This window comes from Antechinus flavipes, chromosome 3, assembly GCF_016432865.1.
Source record: "Antechinus flavipes isolate AdamAnt ecotype Samford, QLD, Australia chromosome 3, AdamAnt_v2, whole genome shotgun sequence".
NCBI lineage: Eukaryota > Metazoa > Chordata > Mammalia > Dasyuromorphia > Dasyuridae > Antechinus > Antechinus flavipes.
In genome coordinates this window covers 520494082-520515117 of record NC_067400.1, presented here as the reverse complement: position 1 = coordinate 520515117, position 21036 = coordinate 520494082, and the positions used below count along the sequence as shown (strand labels likewise).

The 21036-nt window shown below is 39.9% G+C and overlaps 1 protein-coding gene across 2 annotated transcripts; it reads right to left on the bottom strand.

Moving 5' to 3' along the window:
- Nucleotides 1–5813: 5813 nt before the first annotated feature.
- On the bottom strand, nt 5814–19147 carry KCNE3 (potassium voltage-gated channel subfamily E regulatory subunit 3). 2 transcript variants are annotated; one of them, XM_051987121.1, is made up of 5 exons: nt 18829–19147; nt 15266–15465; nt 11380–11427; nt 10122–10169; nt 5814–7899 (listed from the first exon to the last, which is right to left on the bottom strand). In XM_051987121.1, the coding sequence occupies exon 5, from the start codon at nt 7865–7867 to the stop codon at nt 7553–7555; it is 315 nt and encodes a 104-aa protein (XP_051843081.1). In that variant the 5' UTR covers nt 7868–7899; nt 10122–10169; nt 11380–11427; nt 15266–15465; nt 18829–19147; the 3' UTR covers nt 5814–7552. The 2 variants fall into 2 exon arrangements, with proteins under 2 accessions (XP_051843081.1, XP_051843080.1); XM_051987120.1 differs by lacking the exon at nt 15266–15465.
- Nucleotides 19148–21036: the final 1889 nt, after the last annotated feature.

The window sequence follows — 21036 nt, the reverse complement described above, 5'->3', positions numbered from 1 at the left end:
CATTCCCAGAAAAGACCAGAAGAGGGCACTCTGAGATCAGACAAAAAGACCACTCATCTCAAACAGTTTAAGAATGAAGATGGAGGAAGTGGGGAATGATGAGCCTACATTTCCTGAGCCCTGAAAAGAGAATGGGGATGTCTCACCCCTCCCATAAATGACTTAAGGACCTATTTCCAAACTAGGAGCCTTCATAGGAGTCAGGTCCTGATCGAACCCTACTTAGTTGTCTCCCCCTCCCCCATATCTCCAACCCCCCATACTCAGAAGTTAACTATGATCCTTCTCATTCTAACTCTGTCCTTTCAGCTTTGAAAGTCACTAAATATCTCTGAGCCTCAGTTTTCTCCTAAAATTACCTTACTAAGATTAGGCAATAAATTCCCTGAGGATAGGGACTATTTTTTCCCATTTTTGTATCCCCAACTTGAGCACAGTGCCTGGCTCTTAGTGGGTACTTAATAAATATTTATTGATTGATTGGATTAATGATATTTGCAGTTACCATTTCACAGAGTTATTGTGTGGAAAAGAACTCTTATAAAAAATAGAGATCATCTAAACCAGGGTCCTTTTCCTGGCTTTAAAAAATTTTATAACTCTATTTCAACATAATTAATTTTCTTTGAAATCCTTCATACTTTATATACTTAAAAATATAATTCTGAGAAAGAATCCATAAACTTCACCAGATAGACAAAAGAACCAAAAAACCATGATTTAGTCCAATCCTCTAAAAAGAGATGTTAGATGCCTTGCTCTATGTAAAAGAGCCAAGATTATAGCTCAGATCTTCTGATTTCAAACTCAGTACTCTTTTGACTACATATGTTATTTGAATCATGTTAATTTTCTTTCTTTGGATTTTTTATTTATTTTTGAAGAATCTAGACTTGTGAAGGAAGTATGAGGAATCCCCTCCATGGGAATTTCCTGCATGGAAACTGTCTCCCCTATGGAGACCAGGGGGTAGTCCATAACTTGTCATCTTAAAGATTTCCTAGAAAATAGAAATTAAGTAATTCACCCAAGGGTCACATAGTTTTGCATATATCACAAACGGGATGAACTCAGGACTTGCTAAGTCCAAGGCCTACTCTCTACTACACCAGATTGCTGCTCCTCATTCATTTCAACTATTAAATATTGATTGAATTGTGAGACAATGTGAATTTCACATCCTAAGGGAGCATTTGTACTATTGTTGGGTTCAGAATAAAATTGATCTGACACGTGAGAAGCAGAACTGAAAGACTTTCTCTACACATATTCCTTCCACCCCAGCCATGACAGGGACATCTCCCTGTTCCATAATACTTTTCTAAATCAGTTTAACATTCTTTAATGACATTTGTCATCTATATTAGCTCAGTGATAGTGCCTTCATCCTTTGAAGATAAAGAGCAACTCTTAACATAGGGAAAGTGGTAGAAGTGGGAACTGTAAAGAAAGAAGAAAAGACCTAGGTTGATGTGTGTGCTGGAACCAGTTAGAACTGGCTTATTAGAACTTAGCTGGATCATTAGGCTTAATGGTTAGAGAATCTGTTTTTGACAAGACAAACTATAGAATCTCCAAGACTAGGGGAAGGAGTGGGACGAGTTTGAGTTTGAAACTAATTCAATAACATTTTAGCTAATTTATTAATGGTGGCTGGGATTAAGAGTGTGCTAGTAAAAGTTTAACAACAAGCTCTCTGAGGAACATGTATGCTTGATATACTTTTCAATTTAATCTGTATTATAATAACATTTTCTCCATTGTGGAGTCTAGAATTGTCCAACATGCAAGAAAAACTGCTAAGGTAGAGTTCCAAGCCATTAACCATTTATTAAAGGGAGTGGACTCCTTCAATGAGGTCAGATCTTTCTCAAGATCTGAGATGCTTCCTTTCCCTAGGGCCTAACTTTGGTCATGATATCCAGACACTTAGAAGAGGTCTTCTAAGTAAAAGTAAAATGTAGAGTTATCATGGTTAATAGACATAGTTTCTGACCCTTCGGAAAAGCCAGAAATGATGCACCAGCATGGATGGTCACAGGATGGGTAAAGCAAAGGTCATCTCCACTAAGTGATTATAATATGGTCCCCTGCTCAAATTAGACTAGAGAGAGTGATCCAGAGGTATAAAAATAAGTTGGGGGACTTCCATGTCTTGTCAAGACATCAAACTCATACTAAGTTTAGTCATCAGCCATCTTGTGGTAGACAAATTAACTTCATAATTAGTAAATAAATAGTGAAGAGTGAATTCATAGGTTTTAAAGTTTGAGGACTTCTATAAGAAAGAATCTATCTTATCTAATCATTCCTATGTGATATACATAAAATATACATAAATACATATTTCTCTTACATTAATTTTAGTTGACTGAACTGACTAAATCTACATTATTAGATGAACATATCACTAATATTTGCTAGCAAGCATTATTCCCATGGAATCACACCAAACTGATTAAAACTGATTGGAACAAAATAAGGATAAAATTAAAATCATCTCTTCATCATCACTTTCTTAAAGTCTAGAAATCAATAAGACAATAAATCAGATCTTTACTTGTAGCCTTTCTGATTTCCAAGGTATAAATGCTAGCACTGAAAATTTAAGAATTGGCTCTAATGAACTAGTTCTTATCGGTTCCAGCACAGATACCAACCTTTTCTTTTCTTTTCTTCTCTCTTTCCAGCACCTCTTCCCCATTTTCTACTTCTTCCCCCTAGTTAGAGTGGCTCTTTAGAGGAAGAATGTACTCTTGCTGACTTATATCGATGATTGATGGCATTAAATAACATAAAACTGATTTATAAACATATTATCAAACACGGATGTGTCATAACTGGGACTGGAGGAATATGTGTAATGATGGTCTTTCAACTCTATTTTCCACAAGGTCCCTAATAACAATACAAATGCTCCCTTGGGAACTGAAGCCTGTTTTACACTTTTGTAAGTTATGACAGCAGAGCACAAGTGCTGGTTGGTCATCTCATATTGAAAAGGATTCACATACAAGTTTAGCAAAAAATTTAGTATCTGAGCTAAAACTGAGAGACTAATAACCAGAGGGTTGTCTGCCATTGGCTTGGATGATTTCAATAGCCTTTTGGTTGGTCTCTCTGCTTCCTCAAAAAAAAGTGAATTTCTTAAATGATAGTTTTAACCAGGTCAAATATCCTCCTCACCTTACTCTCTTCCCATCTCTCCTCAATACATTTTATTGGCTCTCTATTACTCCCAGAATCAAATATAAAACATCTATTTTCAAAATTGAGATGCCATTTTAAAATATGAAAAATTTAATTGATGTCTTTTTGAAAATTACCAAGATTTTCCCCAATATCTCTTTTCTTCCCCAAAAACCATCTCATATAAGAAATAAAATTTTAAATTAAAAATAATCAGCTGAACTGATCAATACATTAAAAAAAGTCTGAAAAATGTGCAATAATCATACTTATAGCTCTTCTACTTCTACAAAAGACTTTTCATTTCTAAGGTGAGAGCTTTTCCTCTCTTCTTTTGAGTCATACAAGTTCTTTGTAAATTTGTGCCATTTGCTTTTTATTATTTTGTGATCATTCTTTCCAAGTAAATTATTATAATTATTATGTATATTATTTTCTTGGTTCTTTTTTCTTTCATTTTCATTAATTCATAAAGATCTTTTCATACTTCTCTCTATTCATCACACTTCTTACAGCACACTAATATTCCATTACATTCCTGTACCACAATTTGTTTAGGTATTTCCTAGTCAAGAGCATCTACTTTGTTTCTAATTCTCTTGCTATCACAAAAATAAGTGCTGCTATAAACTATATGGGACGTCCTTCTTACCAATGGCTCCTTTGGAGTATAAGCCTAGTAATGAATTTCTGAGTCAAAGGGCATAGGCATTTTAGCCACTTTACTTGCATAATTCCAAATTGCTTTCCAGATTGGTTGTATTGGCTATACAGATAAGGCAATACATTTGTGGGCCAATTTTGCCACACATATCAATCAATGACTTCTTATCGTCTGTCATTTTTGCTAATTTGAAGGTTGTAAAATGACACTTAAGCATTGTTTTGATTTGCGATTAATGAATTGGAACATTTTTTTCATGTGGTTGTTAATAGTTTGCAATTGCTTTTGAAATCTGTTCATATCCTTTGACTACTTAGCTATTAGGAATGAGTTTTGTTCATATAGCTTTTGAGATTGAATCCTAGTTGTGATATTTACCTGTGTAACTTTGGAGAAATCATGCCATCAATCTCTGTGGCTGCTAGGTGGTACCATAGTGATTTGTCCAGCCTCAGGTACTTACTAGCTGTATGAGCCTGTGCAAATCACATCATTTCTCACCTCGGTTTCTTCAATTGTACAATGGGAATGGTAATAGTACTTACTTCCCAGGGTATCCCAGGATACAGCGAGTTAACATATGTAAAATGATATGCTTGTCTTAAAGTGCTACATAACTGCTAACTATTGTTCACCTCTGGTTCCTCATTAGTGAAATGAGGGGTTGAATTAGATGATTTTAAGTTCCCTGCTACTTCTAAATTCTGTAATTGAATAAAGTATGAGAACACTAGACTTAGCTTCAAGAACTCTTTAGGTTATGGATTACAGCTCTGCAATTTTTTAGGCATGTGATCTTGGGCAAAGTCATTTAACTTCTATAAAATGAGCTTAGTAAGCAATTTTTATTTTTCATAGGGATAATTTGCAGAAAGTGCTTTGCAAGCTTTAAAATGCTATTAAAATCTGAAATTGTAACTTTCTATATATTTAATTACATATGTTTGCCAGGTATGGGGACATGACAGGAGCTGAAAGCTGTTTGGTGATAGTCTCCCAGCTCCACTTACCCTTATGTTGGGGTAGAAATTTGTTTCCTTGTAATTCCCTAAGTTCTGCTCTCTGGGACTACGTAGAAGAGGACTTCTCCCCCTGCCCTATGATGACTTCTCAAATATTTGAAGTCAAATCAGAAAGTATATCTTAAGCATCTCTTAAATGTGAGACACTGTTAAGCACTGAAGATAGTTATCATGCTCCCCTAACTCTTCTTTAGACTGAATATAATTATTTGATGTTTCCAAGACTCAATTCATCTGTAACAAGAGGGACTTGGACTAGATGCTGTCCAAGGTTCCTATCAACCCTCAATCTATGATACTGTAAACTCACATTTATAGGATGTCCCAAAACATCTTAGTGCATTTTAAAATCTTAATTGCATTAAAAAATTTAGACACCATGTATAGTGCTTTAAAATTAGTAGTGCATTGTACAGACATTTCATTTGAGCCTTACAACAACCAGTGAGAGTTCCCCATTTTAAAGATGAGAACTATCTTTAAACTTAGAGTGGTTTTGTGTTTTATCCCTTATAGCACGTCACTTCTTGGAGAAATATCTATTAATACTCAAAAGGTACAGTTGTCTCTAATTCCCTTTCCATGGTAGCCCTCTTCTGTACCTGCTCCAGTTTATCAATGTTCTTAAAAAGTGGGCTGCATCTGAAAACAATACTGCAGAATGAGATCCTGAGTTGGACAGAGGTCAGTTAAATTGTTACCTCCTTGAAAAACAGACTGGACTTCTCTTCATGCAGCCTAAATTCTTCCCAGGAATCAGGTGATCCAGATTCTAATCCTAGTTCTACCATATTTCTGGTAGACAATCTTGGATATTCACTTTGACACAGTTTGTCTGTCAGGAATAATGATTCCTTAATACTTGCAAGGAGTTTCTATGGATCCAAATATTAAGGAATATGAAAACAGATTTGAAAAGAAAGAAGCATTACACAAACTTGAGAGATTGTTATTATTTTAAACAGAAAAGGACATTCCAGTAACCCAGTCCACTGTCTCCTCTCTGCTTCCCCATCTTCCCCCAGTCTTCTCTTTTCTGTCATTGACATTATGCCTTGTCCTTCTGACTGATTTGTTCCTGGATGGTCAAAGGCGACATCTGAAAGCTTGATGGGTAGGAATACCATAGGATGGAGCGGTGGAGGGGGTGACCAAGGCTCAGTGTGCCTAGTAGTTATCTCAGCTACTTGTCCCTGAGACCCATGCTAGGATTTCTAAAGTTCTGTCTGGAGTGAGGTATCTGATTGTCAGTTGTCCTTCTTCCCCTCATTTGTCATCTTTTCAAACCACCTTTCCCCTGTAACTCCAAGTAGCCCACAAGGCAACATTCAGACTCCTCAATGTAGCATTCAAAGCCTTCCAGGCCTTGAATCCCTCATCAGTGCTTTCGAGCATCTCCCCATCATGTACTTTATGTCTTAGCCGGTTGGATGACCCACAATTCCATCCTTCCCCATGCTCTGCTCACCAACTCTTCCTTTACCTGTAATTCCTTCACCTCTCTCCATAATTCTGATTTTAAATCCTTTATAAATGTCAGGCTTTTCTTTTAAATTAGTCCTTCATCATGGAGGAGAGGGAGGGCTTGAGACCGACATTCCCAGAGTCAGCTAAATCAGCAGAGGTCATTCATTGTTATCAGAGCGGCAAGCTCCGTGACCCCGGCTTGCTCCTGATAACTAGCTCTGGACAGACAAATAGAGCCTCCGCGAGGTACCCCCATTCTCCTAGGACACCTGAGTTGGGAAACTCACAGAAGGAAACCGCGGGGACTTAACATTCACTCACAAGGAGTTGATCCCAGAGCCTAACACAGCTACGGCTGGGGAGATGCCCAGATTCCTCAATCTTGTTTCTACCTACTCTGCCCACAATCCACCACGCTGTGCCACGGTGCCACGACTCTGGGCCTGCCAGTGAAGATTTGTTTGCTCTCAATTTCACTGACTTTCACAGACCTATTTTTGCTCATTTACTGCTAGAAAAATGTTGGAAGGCAGTAGTTGATTCACAGGATTGAGTGCTATCAGGTCTTTCAAATGGCTTTTCTGAATGCCCTAGGTGGCAACATTAAGGCACATTTGCTTCCTGTGGACCAGACCTTACTTTCTATATTGCTTTGCCTGACACACACACAGTTCAAAGACTTCCTCCTCTTCCAGGAAGACTTCCTTGGTCTTCCATCTCCATCCGGATGCCAACCTTGCTCATCACCCCCAGCTGGAAATATTCTCTCCTTTAAAGTACTCTGTCCATCCAGCCCTATGTCTATACAATCATTCTGGTCCTTAGCATGATCTGCTTTGTATTGATTATCTGTGCACATGTCTCCTTTACCTGAATATAAGGTACATGAGAACACAGACTGTTTTATTTTTTGATGTGTGTCCCACAGGTCTGACCATAGCACTGTGAACAGAGCAGTGAATGTTTGGTGAACTGAATGACATATGGGAGCATTGAGGGGCTGAGTCACCTGCGTCACATAAGACAGATCATTTTCTCTCTTTAGACTTCAGTTTTTGAGAGGGTTGAGACCTGATGTGGACCTGGCACTAAATTCTAGGATGATCTTTGGTGCAGCCAGATTCAACCCCGGAGATCTGAAAGGCTGGAACTTTGGGGTCTCTGCCAGCCTCAGAGGGCCCAAGGCCACTCCCTTGCCAAACATTCAGCTTCAGATCATTGACACACGATTCTTGATGTAGACATGGTAAGGGTCACTGCGCTTGTCCACCTTGCGGGAGCGAGTGTAGCCCAGGATGAGGCTGCCCACTGTGGCAGCAAAGAGAAACATGACAAAAAGGATGTACATGTAGGAATTATCATCTCGGCCAGTGTGGAGAGCGCGGGTCTGGTTACCCAGCAGCGGTCCTGGCACGGGTCCTGGTCGGCAAGGAAGGCTCCTGTGTAATGTGGCATTCAGTGCTTTCAGAACCGCCTGCAGGCTTTCATACCATGGCTCTGTTCCGTTGGGAGTCTCCATGGCCATAGAGGACGGCGTAGTAGAGGATGTTGAGCTCACTGAGAAAGGGGGAGAAAGAGAGTGAGAGAGGAAAAAGAAAGACAAAGAGACAGAGCAAGAGAGAGAGAGACAGACAGAGACAGACAGAGACAGAGAGACAGAGAGACAGAGACAGAGACAAACAGAAACAGAGAGACAGACAGAGACAGAGAGACATAGAGACAGACAGAGACAGAGACAGAGAGACAGAGACAAAGACAGAGAGACAGAGAGACAGACAGAGACAAAGACAGAGAGACAGACAGAGACAGAGAGGGAGAGGGAGAGACATAGAAAGCCTTCTTAAACCCACAGAGCTCTCTGCTTTCATTGCCTTCTACATCCCCTAGACTGGGGGTTAACCATTTTTATTTTTCTGAGTATCTCCATTTTAAAGAAATGGCCCAGATGAGCACATTCCCTCCTTCATTCTTCTCCTCTCACCTCTACCAGGCCCAAAGGTACCTTCTTGCCTTCTCCCCACCCCACTCTTTTCCTTTTATATGTGGTTTTTCCCTATTAGAATGTAAACTCCTTGTGGTCAGGAACTATAGATCTAATTTCCAGACTACTGTCAGTTTTTATGTCCTTCAATAAAACATCCTTCCGGTATGAATCTCATTTGTATGTGACTTTGTCTAAATCACTCACTCCTTTGGACTTCAGTTTCCTCATCTGAAATAAAAAGAGGACTGGAAAAATTTGCAACAACTCTAAAGTGTTAAGTATATATTAATAATAATGATGTTGTATTCTTATTTTTAGGGGCAACTAGGTGGAGCAGGGGAAAGACTGCTGGGTCTGGAGTCAGGAAGAGCTGAATTCAAATCTGGCTTAGATATTTATCAGCTGTGTGATCCTGAGCAAGTCACATAACCCTGTTTGTCTCAGTTTCCTCATCTGTAAAATGTAAAAATTCCTCATCTGGAGAAGGAAATAGCAAACCACTCCAATATCTCTGCCAAGAAAACCCTACAAGGGGTCATGAAGAATTGGACATGACCAGAATGAATGAACAACAGTGAAAGGTAAAAGCCATGGCCACATGCCAAGGGACTTGGATTAGCTCTAAGGAGTTCAAGGCCTAGGGCGAGGTTCCTTATCTCTCTCAAATATAACCACTTTTCTGCTCAAACTCGAGATATGATATGATTTCATTGTTATAATTATCCTGGATAATAATGATAAGAATAATGGTCATGATTATAATAACATATAGGTGTTTTCTCCCCTCTCCAATCCATCCTGTAACTATTACCAGCATAATCTTTCTTATGCATAAGTTTGGTCATATAAAATCTTTAGTGACCCTTGTTTTCTTTTTCTGATGTCTAAAGCCTTTCACATCCTGGTATTACTTTACCTACCTTTCTAGCCTTGTTACAATCTATTCCCTTATATCCAAAATGATTGATTCTGTCCCCAAATCCACCCCATAATTTTTAGCCTCTACACCTTGTCCAGGTCATTCTCTGAGTCTGGAATATTAATTCACCTTTTTTGACCATTAAGTCCAGAATACCAGGAAGCTTTCCCTAATTTCCTCCCTCACTTCCATCCCCCAGTTAGTAAAGACTTCTCTCTCCTCCCAGACCTCACAAAGCACTCTGCTGGACCTCTCTTTCCATGTAATATCTTGCAGTGTAATAAGCTCCACTAGGGCAGGGTTATCTAAACTTTTATCTGGCCCAGCATTAAGCATAGTGTTCTACACAAAGTATGGTTTGTTCAGTGAAATTGTCCATTGAGCAGAAAGAGTCTAGGCCAAAGAAGGCATTCCTCCTTTTCTCTCCTGCAGAGAAAAGGCTACACCCTTGTAGGAATATTCATCTTGGCTGTGGGGAAATGTTCCTGAAGAACCCCAACTTTCCTGGATATCCCAAGAATGGATAATAGTTGTACAACCCCCCCATTATCTTGGGGTACTTTTCTCTCTCTGTGCCTCAGTTTCCTTAACTGGGAAATGGACCTGCAAGCTTCCCTCTGAACTTGTGGAAAAGGAGGACTAGTACATATAATCTGAGCTTTCCTGCTACCTATCCTACTTTTGCTAATAATATGGGCAAGTCACTTTCCTTCACCTATAAAATGGAGACAATAATCTTACTGTGCTGCTGTAAGGATGACATGAGATAATGGCTTTGTGATCACCAATGTAAGAGTTTGTTGTTAGGTGAAGAGAGAAGCAGAGGCCTGAAGAGATATGGAAAGGAAGAAGACTTTGTATCAGCTTGGGTTTTACCTGCTCAGTGGAGAAGGTCCTGGTCTCCACTCTCACCCACAATGATACCTGTCAAAAGAGTTCCAAAAAGAGGTGTCCTTCTCAATTTCTCAGTCCATAAGGCTTAAAGAGATAACTCTTTCTCCATTCTTAGGACACCCGCATGTCCTTTCATCTGGCAAAGAATCTGGCAACCATGTGTTTTCCCTTCTTTCAAATCTCCCATCTCCCAAGCTCCTGTCCTCCAGAAAGACTTTCCTAACTGCTCCTTCTCCTGTTACTACAATTGAGGATCTAGGAAAATTGAGATGTTTGGGCTAAAGGGGAACAATTGCTACTAGTACTCAAGAAGGAAACTGGCCTGCCTCTTATTCTGAGGCTTTTTGCCTCATTTCTTACCTAGCCTTGATCACTGAATAGATAGATAGTCAATTGAGACTGTTAGAGATTTTTGTTTTAAAAGACCAACATATCCAAAGCCATCTCTAGTCATTCTGATAGTTCTGGAGGGGAAAATGAGGCAGTGATCTTGCACAGACCTCCCTCCCTTAGATGAGGGCTTCTTAAACTTTACCCATTTGTGACCCTTTTTTATCCAAGAAATGTTTATGTGATCCTGAGTGCTGAGGTACATAAAATAGGTATATAAATCAAACATGTACTGATAATAAATCATAATTTCACAACTTCCACATTCAATTATGAGACCTCTTGTGGGGTCACGAGCCATAGTTTAAGAAGCTTTGATTTAGACCAACTCCCTCATTTTATAGTTGAGGAAACTAAGGGTTAGGGAAGGGAGAGCTCAGAGAATATCAGGACATGAGTCAAACAGAGGGATGGAGATTGAGGAGGGATGGGGACTCCACAAGGAGTCCTGGGGTCTATAAAATTGTCTTCCACTTCAGACCCAAATAGAAGATTATGAAAATGCAAACAGCATTGGGCTCCAAATTGGGAGATCTGAGTTAGAAGGGAGGCAATTAGGTGGTATGGTAGATAGAGTATAGGTCATGGAAATTAGGAAGACCTGAGTTCAAATTACACTCAAACATTTATTAGCTGTGTAACCCTGGGTATGTCATTTAATTTCTATCTGCCTTGTTTTTCTCATCTATGAAATCGGGATAATAAGAGCACTTACCTCCCAGGATCGCAATGAGTATCAAATGAGTTAATATATCAAGCTCGTTGCAAACCCCGAAGACACTATCAGTGCCTTATTATTATGCCAAATCATTTCAAATTATTATATTAAAGTAACCTGCCTGATACTTACAAGTTTTGGTGTTGTTGAGGTAGTCCCTTTCCTGCTCTGGTTCTTTTTCTGTAAAACAAAAGGGTAGGCTACATCAGGGCTTCTTAAACTTTTTCTATTCTCGAACCCTTTCACCTGGGAAATTTTCATGTAACCTCAGGTATATAGGTAAATAAAATAGGTATACAAATTAAACATTTACTGATAATAACAAATCTTAAAGAAAATTATTTTAAAACAATTTTTTAGTATTCATATAAAGTTACCATGTATTAAAGATGAAAGCAAATTTGCCTACTAATGAGATGACTTTATTTTTACATAAAGAATTAAGTCTTGGTGAAATATTTGACATTGAAGCAGACACAGCATTTCTGAATGCTCTACATACATTCAGAAACCTTTTACTGCTGCCAAATTTTTGTGACCCCCCACATTCAGTTACACAACTCCATATCCCATAGTTTATGAAACTTTGGGCTAGATGATCTATCTATGAAACTCGCTTCCAGCTCAGTAGCTTCAGACTGGTTCTGGTTCCTGTTTTCACATCTGTGCTCTCCTCCCTCCCCACCCCCAACTGCAAAACATCCGAACCTCTCTCTTCAGCCAGGCAATTGTGTTTGTGACTCCCAATTAGTGAAAAAAGGTTGAAATTACAGAACCTGACTTCCTTATTGAATGACAAAAGGAGTAAAGAACCATAGGTATAGGAGCTCTGCCCTGAGAACCCATCCTCAATGATACTGCTATAGCAATAGCTGGCATTTATATAATATTTTACACATATCTCATCTGATTTTTACAATCACCCTGGGAAGTCAGTGATATTATTATCTCCTTTTTACAGATGAGGAAACTGAGGCTGAGACAAGTGACGTGACTTTCCGAGGATCACACAGCTAGGAATTGTCCAAGGAAAGCTGTGAACTCAGATCTTGCTTCCTCAAAGTCAAGCATGCTACTCACTGCACGGTTCAGTTGGGCAGCCAAGGCTACTTCTCTGAAGACAAAGATTGCTTTTTTTTTTTTTTTTTTTTTATACACTCTTTTGCTGATAGGGACCTTCCTCTCCCTGCTCTATTAAAGAAGACACAGACATTGCTTTCAGGAAATCCCAGTCCAAACAGGGAGATAGTCTCTGTTCTCAGAGAGCCTAAGGGTCCTTGGGGATCCCCACAGCCCATTCTGGGGAGTCAGCTTTTTCCCTAGCATGAGGGAGACAGAAGCATGAAGGAGCATCAAGGAAAACTGCCCTGATATCATAGAACTAGAGGGTAAAATAGTTATTGAAAGAATACACTGATCAGCTCCTGAAAGAGACCTCAAGATAAAAACTCAAGGAGTATTGTAACTAAATTCTGGAATTATCAGCATGAAGGTGGAAAGGGTAACCAAGCCTTCTAATGAGGATTTCTATGATATTGAGAGCCCGAATCAGGGAAAAACTATGGGGCCTCATAGGGTTAGTCTGGAAGAGAGTCAGTAATTTGGGGTGTTCTATTTAAAGTCAAGGCATCAGTGTGTCCAATTCTACTGTTTTCTATCCAGCCCTATCCCAGCTGTGGGGGCCCAAGAATAACGTGCCCATGTCAGGAAGGAAGCAGTCCTGTGATCCTTCACAAGGCCTCTCATCCCCATCCTACTTCTCTTTTCTGAAGCTTCTTTCCAGTCTTGATCTAACATGAAGGAACCAAGACTTCCCTCTTTCCCTTCCTCCTTATTGCTACACCCCTATGCACTGTCCCTTAAACCTCCCAGGGTCACTCCAATATCTTTGCTCACAAAATGCCCCATGCCTGGTCTGATCTCCCAGGGGTTCTTCCCCACTCCTGATACTATACCCAAAGCTTCATAAACCTTCAAGACACAATCAAGTCCTCTCTTACCCTAGGATTACATCTAATCCAAACCTCTGTTTTCACAAATGGAGAAAGTGAAGGCCAATGAAGAGAAGGGACATGCTATACTAATTTCCAATTTTACCAGCAATTTTTGTCAAATAATGAGTTATTATCCCCAAAACTGGGGTCTTTGGGTTTGTCAAACACTAGATTATTAAAGTTATTGTCTGTTTTGTCCTTTGAACCTAACCTATTCCATTGATCAACTAGTCTATTTCTTAGCCAATACCAGATGGTTTTAGTAACTGATGCTTTATAATATAATTTTAGATCTGGTACAGCTAGGCCACTGAGAAGGGACATGCTTAGTCTCACGCAACAAGGCAACAGCAAAGCTGAGACCCAGCTTGAGATCTTCTGACTTCCAAGTCTTGGGTTCTTTCCACTATATCACACTCTGCTCTCCCATTCTTTCTCTTTGAGCTCTGTTGGAACCAATTCAAATAATGTACTTACTGTGTACAAAGCACTGGGTTAGCAGGCAACAGCATTTATTAAGCACCTGCTATATGCCAGGAACTGTGCAAAGAAAGGCAAAATATAATTCTTGCCCTCAAGCAGCTTACAATTGGATAGGGGACACAACATGCAAACAACTATGTACAAATAAGTAATATACTGAATACACTCTGGGTAATCTTACAGCGAATGTACTAAGTTTAAGGAAGACTAGGAAAGGAAGTAGAGAATGGATTAGATTGGAAAAAGATTTAAGGGAAGAAGACAAATAGATAAGCTATAGGGAGGAGGAGTGGAGAGAGAGAAATGTTAATCAGATGAAGCTCAGTCTGTGCTATGGAATCAAACATAGACATAGATAAAACTTATTCAGGATAAGCATATTGGGGAGGTGCAAAGTGATCCAAGAAAGAGAAAGGTCATAACTAACTAAGGAGGACAGAGAAAGGTTCCTGGAGGATGTAGCTTCTGAGCTGAGGTTTAACGGACTAAAAGGAATTCGACAGGGAAAGAGGGAGAGAGGAAGTCATTTTGAGACTCCATGGAACTTATCTTTTAATTTCTTTGTATTTAATCATAAGTAGTTATTGGTGTATTGGGGAGGGTAACTACACTCTATAGTATCTATTTATAGAGGGTCGATGCCAGATTATCATGGTAAAATAGTAAACAGAAAGTTGACCTTAAGAGATAGAGATTTATAGGAGGTAAAATGGATAATTTTGATTATATGAAGTTGAAAAATTTTTGCACAAACAAAATCAGTGCAGCTAAAATTAAAAGAAAACTAGGAAATTGGGGAGAATCATTGCAGGAAGTTTCTCTGATCCGATTTCTCAAATATATAGAGAAAAGAGCCAAATTTATAAGACTAAGAGCCATTCCCCAAATGATAGTCAAAGCATATAAATCTGAACTTTTTAGAGAGAAAAAAAAATCAAAGTTATCATTAATCATATGAAAAATTATTCTGTCATTAATAATTAGAGAAATTAAATTAAAACAATTATAAGGTACCATTCTACAGTCATCAGATTGGCTGAGGTAATAAAGAAAAGGAAAATGACAAACAGTGGGGGGAAATGTGGGAAAATAAGTACACCAATACATTGTTGGTGGAGTTGTGAACTAGTACAAACTTTCTGGAATGCAGTTTGGAACTATGCCCCCAAAGTTACTAAATTCTATATATTCTTTAATCCAGTAATTCTTCTGTAAAGTATATTTGTCCCCAAAGAGGGAAAGGGAAAAAGAATATACAAATATTTATAGCAGCTCTTTTTTCAGTAGCAAAGAATTGGAAACTAAAGGAACGCCTATCAATTGGGGAATGGCTGAGCAAGTTGAGGTATATGATTTTAGTGGGATACTACTATAGTCAGAAATGATGAAGAGGATTTCTGAAAAACTGGGCAAGATTTGTATGAATTAATGCAGAGTAGTATAAACAGAATCAGGAGAACAATTCACATAGTAACAGTAGTATTTTAACAATAATCAATGGTGAAAGACTTAATTCTGATCACTAATTACAAATGACCTACCACAGTTCCCAAGAGCTCATAATAAAAAATGTTATCCATCTCCAGAGAGAGAACTGATGAACTTAGAATGAATGGATGAGATATACTTTTTCTCTTTCTTTCATTAAAAAAAACGATAGTTCATTAATTTATTTTGCATGATTTCATGGGTTTTATACTTTTTGATTTCTTAATAGCTGGGAGAGCAAGAGAATCTGGAACTGAAAATAAAATAAAATTGAATTAAAAAAAAATTAAAGCCAGGAGGGTATAGGTACAAGTCCTGCCTCTGACATACTGTTTGTATGACTTTAGACAAGAACCTAAGAGGTTACTCTTAGTTCTCTAGGCCATTTCCTAAATTGTAAAGAAGATGCTTATTTGCATTGGTGGAGGAAGTTTCCTCATCTGGGAGTTCTTGGGAGTTCCCTATACCAATGGAATTCCAGGTTTAGTCAAAAAATAAATGTGTGTATATATGTATACATACATATATATGTTTAAAAATTGAGACAGCTAGGTAGTACAGTAGATAGTATAAAGAAATAAGGAAGTAAGCTGTATGTAAGCTATGTGAACCTGGGCAAGTCACTTAACCCTGTTTAGCTCAGTTTCTTCATCTACAAAAATGAATTGGAGAAGGGAATGGCAAGAGTAAGAAAATCCTTAGTAGCTTTGTGATGCTGGATAAATCACTTATTTAACCATGCTTGTCTCTGTTTCCTCATCTGTAAAATGAGCTGACGAAGGAAATGGGAAACCATTCTAGAATTTTGTATGTATAGGGGTAGTATGTGTTTCTTTGATAACAAGCTATTTTGGTCTTTGTCCAATGCTCTAGCATTGCCAGATTCAGAGTATTTAATAAATGCTTGGTCATTGGTTGTAAGATATCAGAAAAAGTTAGTGAGATGTCTGGGGGAAAAAAAGAGGCAGGATTAATCCCAGGAAATGAATTTTAAGTGACCTTTGAGGCTCTAGTAGGGCAGTGACATGCCTCAGACACTAAATGCAAAAAGTGAACATTCCTGCGTCCAAGTCACCAATAACACTTCCAGTGTGTGCCTAGGGACCAGGAGTTGGACAGACAAACTCACCATCCACCTTAAACTACTTCTTAACAGACAGCTTTCCTTTCATACCATGTTTTCTCCTTTCTCACGTTAATTTCCATGTTCTTATCATTCTGTCCTGAGCTCCCTTTTCCTTCCAATTAATAGAGGATCTTGGATTCCATTCTCCCCAAGTGACAGCCCCTGTTTTCCTCCCCATATTTCCTCTTCACAGTCATACTGCCTAATATGATCATATAGTTAAATTTCTCATGCAATCTGGTTCAGTGTAAAAGGTCTTAAAGTAAGAAGATGTGAGTCCTAATGTTAGTTCTGTTCCTAACTTGATGTGTGTGTAGAATTTTAGAACAATCACTTCAAGAGGCATCTGTGTGATTTGTCTTGTTAAGTTAGGGATTGAGCCAACAGCTTCCTTCGGACCCTTCCAGCTCTCCCTCGGGCACTATAGCCTTGCCTTTAAAAGGGGACAGTCAGTTTTGAGGAACAGCAAGGTGTGTAGTGGAAAGAATTCTGAGCTGGGCTTTGTATGTAAAGATCTGGGTTTAAACCTCAGTCCTGCCTCTTAATGGGTTTGTGACCTTGGATAAGACACTTAATGCCACTAAGACTCCCTTCTTCCTCCTTGAGAAAACTGAGGTTCAGGACATTAAATGATTTGATAGCTTAATGGAGGCAATAATGTAAGGCTGCAGGTGAAAATCAAACAAGAAGAGGTATTGGGAAAGAGCTTTAAGGAGTAGAAATATCCACCCAAGTGAAAGAGGCCCAGAGAATCTCAAGTTGTTTTGTTTTTCTCAGTCAATATCTTCCTTCTGACCTCGCCTATCTCTTCCCCTCCCTCCCCTACTTCTGTGCTTTAGCTCTTTCAAAGGCAGCAGACTAGATGGAGTTCTATGGGATGGGGTAAGAGTGTGCTAAAGAATTTAGGTTAGTGATTTAATGAGTTTAAACATCCCAGAGCTGGACGGCGTTAATGGACTGGCCTGGCTATCAGGAAACCTAAATCTTGATTGTCACTGACTTGCTGGAGCAAGACAATTTTCTATTTTAGGGCCTCAGTTTCTCCATTTGTAAAATGAAAATGTAGGTGGAAGAAGTGGACTAGATATGTTCTAAGATCCCTTCTAGCTTTGAAACTTCCTCATTTCTGCTAGTAGATAAATCCTCAATTTCTGTTTTCTTTTCATACGCTTCCTCCCAGGAAACAAGTCAGAATTGGGAATCCTTTTTTCTGTCGAGGAAAGGAAAAAGAAAGGTATTCAAAGAGCAACTTCATAGATAGAACATTCAGCCTGAAGACAGGAAGATGCATTCAAATTCAGCCTCAGATACTTATTAGTCATATAAATAATACCATATTACAGCAACTAATAAAGAAGAAGCTATCGTGCCTACTATGTGCCAAGCACTGTGATAAGCTTTTAACAAATACTCTCATCTGATCCTCACAACTCTGGGAGGTAGGTACTATTGTATATTTACAACTGAGGAAACTGAGGCTATGATTTGACCAGGGTTGCACAGCTAGTGTCTGAGATCTGAAAGTCTTAAGGAAACTGTAACCTCTGACTCAGTTTCCTTAACTTTAAAGTGGGGATATAGCAGCTACCTCAGCGCATTGTAAGGATCAAATGAAGTAATATTTATAATATATATACACACACACACATAGCATATATAGCAGGTTCTATTTAAATACTTTTATTCTCTCCCCAAATCCTTCTCAAAGGGTTCAAGCAACTTACTCAAGATCATAGAGCAAATTAGTGGAGGAACCTAGGTCTCCTGGCTTCTAGCCCAGATCTCTGCGGCCACAGCAAGGGGAGGGGAAACCATCCCGGCTCTAGCCTGGGCTTGCAGTAGAAGGCCAAGAAACGGAAAGGGGAAACAGAAATCAGGAGAGGCTTCTCCAGATCAACCTCAGTTTTCCTGTGCCCATCTGTGTGCCTATGCCTGTGTCCCAGCCCCTGACCTCCGGTGACCGGCACACATGCACCGGAGCTGACAGGAGTTTGTAGAGGATTCATAAGCACTGTCAGTTCAGGAGCCAGGTTCATTATTTCAGAAATGTATGTGTGTGTGTGTTTGTATGTATGTATGTGAGTATATATACATATATACAGACATATGGTAGGTAGGTAGGACAGAAAGACAGACAGATATGAAGATAGATAAACACAGCAGATAGAAAGAAACATGAAGACAGACAGACAAACAGGGAGACACACACGGACAGCAGACTGACGCCTTATTGCGCCCCGCGACTCATTTGGGACCGCCTCCTCTAACCCTTTCTTCGCTCTTGTTCAGTTCAAGGTGCTCCTCTGTGCCGGCTGCCCTCGGGGAGCCCATGCGTTCCCAAAGCAGTGCTAGGTCCCCGCGAAATGCCCCTCTAGCCGCTCTCCACGAGCTTCTCTCTTCCACCCTCTTCCCTGTCCCCCAGCATTAGGAGAATGCCGTTTAAGGTTCTCTCCCCCACGGATCGCCCTCAGAGTCCTCCCGGTGCCATACCTCTCCGGGTAAGTTCCAAATGATCGCCCTCCGGGGTGTCTCGAATGTGATCCAGCGTTGTGTTTCTGATGGGCGGATCTCCGCTCAGCTATCTCACTATCGCTTCTCTCTACCTGCTCCCCACCCTGGGGTTCTCTGCGCCGGATCCCACCTCACTCCCCCAGAACTCTCGGCCCCCGCTCCCTGAGCGCTCCTCAGGACTCTTTTACTGAAGTTCGCTCAGAGCTCTCTCCAGAGCATCTCTAAGCATGATCTCTGCATTCTCTTAAGTCCCGGGGCTTCACCCTGCTGATCTGGGCTTGTCTCTTCAGAGCCTGACTTTTTTTTTCTCTGGTTTCTTGACCGCCCCGCCCCGCCCGTCCCTCTGGGCCCCTTGCTCACACCCTCCTCCCTCCAAGTCGCCCGCTGGTTCCCCAGTGCCAATCTCAAAAAGAACCAGCGCCCATTTCCCGGAGAAGGCAATGGGTTTGTTGGGGGTTGGCGAGTGAGGGAGGAAGGAGGGAAGTACAGGACTGGGTTTGTTTTCTGGCCAGAGCAAGAAAACTTAGCATTCAGTCCATTCCCTTCTCAGCCTCTCATCTGGGCCTCAGCTTCCCCGGGCCAGTGAGTAACCTCTGGTCCTCCCCTTCCTTCTCTCCCCTGCCACCTTCCCACTCCACGGGACTAGAGGCCAGTGCAGGGTCAGGATGGGAGAGAATAGGAAACATGCACCAAAGCTAGAAGGGAACTGTTTATCTTTTATCCACCCACCTATCCAATTATGTATCTATCTCTATCTACATTTTTGAAATAATCTATTTTTATTTTAAAAATTATACTGAGTCTCAGTAAAAGGAAAATGATTTTCACAAGTTCCTTCAGGAAAATGGTGTCAGAGTCAGAATTAGAACTCATTTCAGGGTTGCCAGATTCTTTCTTCTTCAATACACATATTAATTTTTCCCACTCCCAAGTAAGTTAGAAGTAAATGTCACCCTATTTAAAGGGAAATGGCTCTAAACACTTTTCAAAGCTTGTCAAGCCCTGTAATAGGTTGATACTTCTTCCTGGTAAGGTTTCTGGCTTCCATAACCCCTTTAGTCATCTCTAACAGAAGAATGTTTCTCAATCTTAAGTCAAATCAACAAACATTAATAGTTTACTAAATGCCAGGTACTGGACTAAGTAAAATACAAATAGAGCAGAGAGAAATCAAGTAGTCCTTGACTTCAGGGAGCTCAATTCTAAGGGGGTGAAGGGAAGATAATACATTAAAGGAGTTGAAAAAAGGGGAGGCGGTGGAGAAGTGAAGGTATTTGGTGTGGAGGTATCGTAGAGAAAGTCTGGGAGTTAGTTATGTGTCCAGGAAAGTTATGTGTCCTAGGCCTCCTCCTTGAAATAATACTAATATCACAGTAATAATGCTACTTAACATTAGTATAGTGGCTACTTCATGCAAGGCATTATGCTAAGCAGTTTTACAATAAAAACCTTACAATAAAGGTTCTGGAAGAACAGCTAATCAGAGGGAGAGGCAACAGGGGAGAGGGGTACTTATGTGAAGTACAAGGGTGGAGTGAGCTTCTAGAGTGTAGAGGTCTCTGGCACATTGTTGAGAAAGTCTAGGAGAGTCAGGAGATCATAACTCTTTCAGGAAGGCAGCCATTGAATCTTAGGTTTGCTCTCAGATACTTACTAGCCTGTGATCCTGGGCAAGTCATTTAACCTCTGAGTGTCTCAGTTCCTTCAAATGTAAAATAAGGATAATAATAACACTCACCTCAAGAGGTTATTGTAAGCATCAGATGAAATAATTGCAAAGTGCTTAGCACAGTACTTTTTAAAATAAATACTTGTTTCCCTTTAGACTCAGCGTTCTGGGGCTGCAAGGGACCTCAGAGATCATTTAATCCAACTTATAGGTACTTGAGATAGCTGTGGCAGAGTAAATGAAACCCTAGATTTGGAGGTATGGAATACCTGTATTCAAATCCAGCCTCAAACACTTTTTAGCTGTGTGACCCTAGACAAGTCATTTAACCCTATTTGCTTCCATTTCCTCAGGTGAAAAAATATGGGGTTAATCCCAGGGCTGTTGAGAGTACCAAATGAGGAAAAACATGTAAAGTGCTTGGTATAATGCCTGACATATTGGAGACACTTAATAAAAGCTTGCTCCCTTTCTCTCCACCCCCCTTGCATAGCAAGTAGTCAGGATTCCACTTTATA

Excerpts from the sequence above, each read along its gene's own strand:
- KCNE3 (XM_051987121.1), bottom strand. The coding sequence starts at position 7,867 with ATGGCCATGGAGACTCCCAACGGAACAGAGCCATGGTATGAAAGCCTG.